At 33.5% G+C, this 2736-nt stretch overlaps 1 protein-coding gene across 2 annotated transcripts in view; it reads left to right on the top strand.

Moving 5' to 3' along the window:
- The window catches only part of NCAPG (non-SMC condensin I complex, subunit G), a 32820-nt gene that overhangs the window by 22653 nt on the left and 7431 nt on the right, over positions 1-2736 (top strand). For both annotated transcript variants that reach the window (XM_011948806.1, XM_011948805.1), the window contains exon 14: positions 671-895. In XM_011948806.1, coding sequence (XP_011804196.1) covers positions 671-895 — 225 coding nt within the window. The remainder of the gene's footprint in view (positions 1-670; positions 896-2736) is intronic.

The raw sequence follows: 2736 nt of genomic DNA, 5'->3' as shown, positions 1-2736 counted from the left end.
TATGTATATATATTTTATAATACAAATACTGAGCTCTGTATTTTTTTCATGGCTTTGAAATTTGGTGGGCATTTTTAAACTTAAGATAGACTCATACAAAGTGCTGTGTTTCGTGGTTTACCTCTTTTCATAAAGGAGTCCAGTTGAAAACTGAATTTACTATTAATGAATTCTAAATTCATTAAGCTAATGAGAGAAAAATGAAACTTGATAACCTGGAAGGATACTGTTCTAATGAATGCCTTTCATTGCTTAGAATATAATGTTTTTCTCTTGACAGATGGGCTAGAACACTTTCAACATAATTGAACAGTTTTTCTGGATCTTAAAAAAATAAGATCATAGTTGAGGGCATTGTTGATTCTTTTTTAAATAAAAGGAACAAATAATGTAATTCAGCCTGACTCCAATTCCAGAAATTTTTATTGACTGTGAAGATTAACTTTTTCTTAAAATATATAGCTCTGAAATGTTATGGTTCAAATAAATAAAAATAATGTGTTTTTTTAATTGAAATTTTAACTGTTTTTGAAAAGTGATGTTTTCTTTAGACTTGACACTGTCATTGAAATTTGACTAAGAAAAAAATAAGATACATATTAATTTTATGTAAACAGAACTAAAACATTTACTGAATTTACTTTTTTTGGTGGGGAATATCTTGGTTTAGGTTTTGCAAATTGATGATGTCACAATAAAAATAAGTGCTTTAAAGGCAATCTTTGACCAACTGATGATGTTTGGGATTGAACCATTTAAAACTAAAAAAGTTGAAACACTTCATTGTGAAGGTACAGAAATAAACAGTGATGATGAGCAAGAACCAAAAGAAGTTGAAGAGACTGCTACAGCTAAGAATGTTCTGAAACTCCTGTCTGATTTCTTGGATAGTGAGGTAAGAAATAATCCAGTCGTGTGATTATGAAATGTCATTTTCAGCATGTATTTGTTTATCATTATTTTTTTTAATTTATTATACTTTAAGTCCTGTGATACATGTGCAGAACATGCAGATTTGTTACATAGGTATACAGGTGCCATGGTGGTTTGCTGCACCTATCAGCCCATCTACATTCGGTATTTCTCCTAGTGCTATCCCTCCCCTAGCCCCCTAACCCCTGACAGGTCCCAGTGTGTGGTGTTCCCCTCCCCTATGCTCTTTATATCTTATTTTTCCTACTGGATTTTAAATTTGGATAGACATTTTTTATTTTACTTTTTTAATATCTTAATTAAATCCTAACTTTCACTATCATACCGAATTTCTCACTGTCAAATTGTATGTGCAAAGAAATGAAGTATAAACAAAAATGAAGTGATTATTGATTATTAATGGGGGTTGTTATTTATTTCTTTACATTGTATTTGTGATATAGAGACTTCTAAGATTTATCCCCAAGAGTTTTAAGAAATAGTTTAGAATAATTTTATATTGGGTGGATAGAAGGTGTAAGATAGGATATGGGATTGGATCTCTTTTAACCACTCTTGAACTACTATTTTTATAGCACACATGAAAAACAACTGATTAAAAATTTTTTGTACTGATTGTAGTTTTTCATTGAGGTGGAAGTGATATGACAAAACTTAACAATTTTGTTTTTTTTGAGATAGAGTCTTCCTCTGTCATCAGGCTGGAGTGCAGTGGCGTGATCATAGTTCACTGCCCCCTCACCTGCTGGGTTCAAGCACTCCTCCTGAATAGCTAGAACTACAGGCATGTGCTACCATGCCTGCTGATTTTTAAATTTCTTGTAGAGACAGGGTCTCGCTCTGTTGCCCAGGCTGGTCTTGAACTCCTGGCCTCAAGCGATCCTCCTGCCTCAGCCTCCCAGAGTGCTGGGATTGCAAGTGTGAGCCCTCGTGCCTGGCCCAAACTAACACTGTTAATGTGAACATTTCATTGGCATTTAGTACATTCAAAATGAAAGGCAACTACCACCTCTCTCATCTAATTTAAAACCTTTTAATCATCCCAAAATGAATACTCATTAAGCAGTTGCTCCTCATTCCCACTTCTGCCAGCCCTGACAGTAACCAATCTGCAGTCTGTTTCTATGGATTTAACTATTCTGGATATTTTGTATAAATGGAATCACACAATATGTGACCTCTGTTTGGCTTTTTAAATTTAGCATAACATTTTCGAGATTCATCCACATGGTATCTTGCTTGTATCAGTACTTCATTTATTTTTGTAGCTGAATACTCCATTTTATGTATATATGGTGATTTGTTTATGCATTCATCCATTGAAGGACAGTTAGGCTGTTTCTGCCTTTTGGCTATTGTGAATAGTGCTGCTTACTATGAATATGGTGTGTATGTGTATTTATTTGAGTACCTGTTTCAATTCTTTTGGGTATCTGTATACCTAGGAATTGGGTTGCCGAGTCATTTAACTTTTTGAGAACTTGACAAAGTTGTTTTCCACAGTGACTGAACCATTTAAAATTTCCACCTGCAGTGTAGAAGGTTTTCCATTTCTCCATATCCTTGTTGACACTTAGGTTCCATTTTTAAAAAATTACAGCTATCCTAGTATATATGAAGTGCTACTTCATTGTGGTTTTGATTTGCATTTCCTTAATGACTAGTGATGTTGAGTATCTTTTCATCTGCTTCTTGGCCATTTGTATATTTTGTTTGGATAAATGTCTCTTCAAGTCCTTTGCCCATTTTTAAGTTGGGTTGGTTGTCTTTATAGAGTTCTTTTTTTTTTTTTTTTTTTTTTTT

Source organism: Colobus angolensis, unplaced genomic scaffold (assembly GCF_000951035.1).
Source record: "Colobus angolensis palliatus isolate OR3802 unplaced genomic scaffold, Cang.pa_1.0 Scaffold284, whole genome shotgun sequence".
NCBI classification, from domain to species: domain Eukaryota; kingdom Metazoa; phylum Chordata; class Mammalia; order Primates; family Cercopithecidae; genus Colobus; species Colobus angolensis.
The sequence above is the reverse complement of the archived record's forward strand: the minus strand, read 5'-3'. Positions and strand labels throughout refer to the sequence as shown.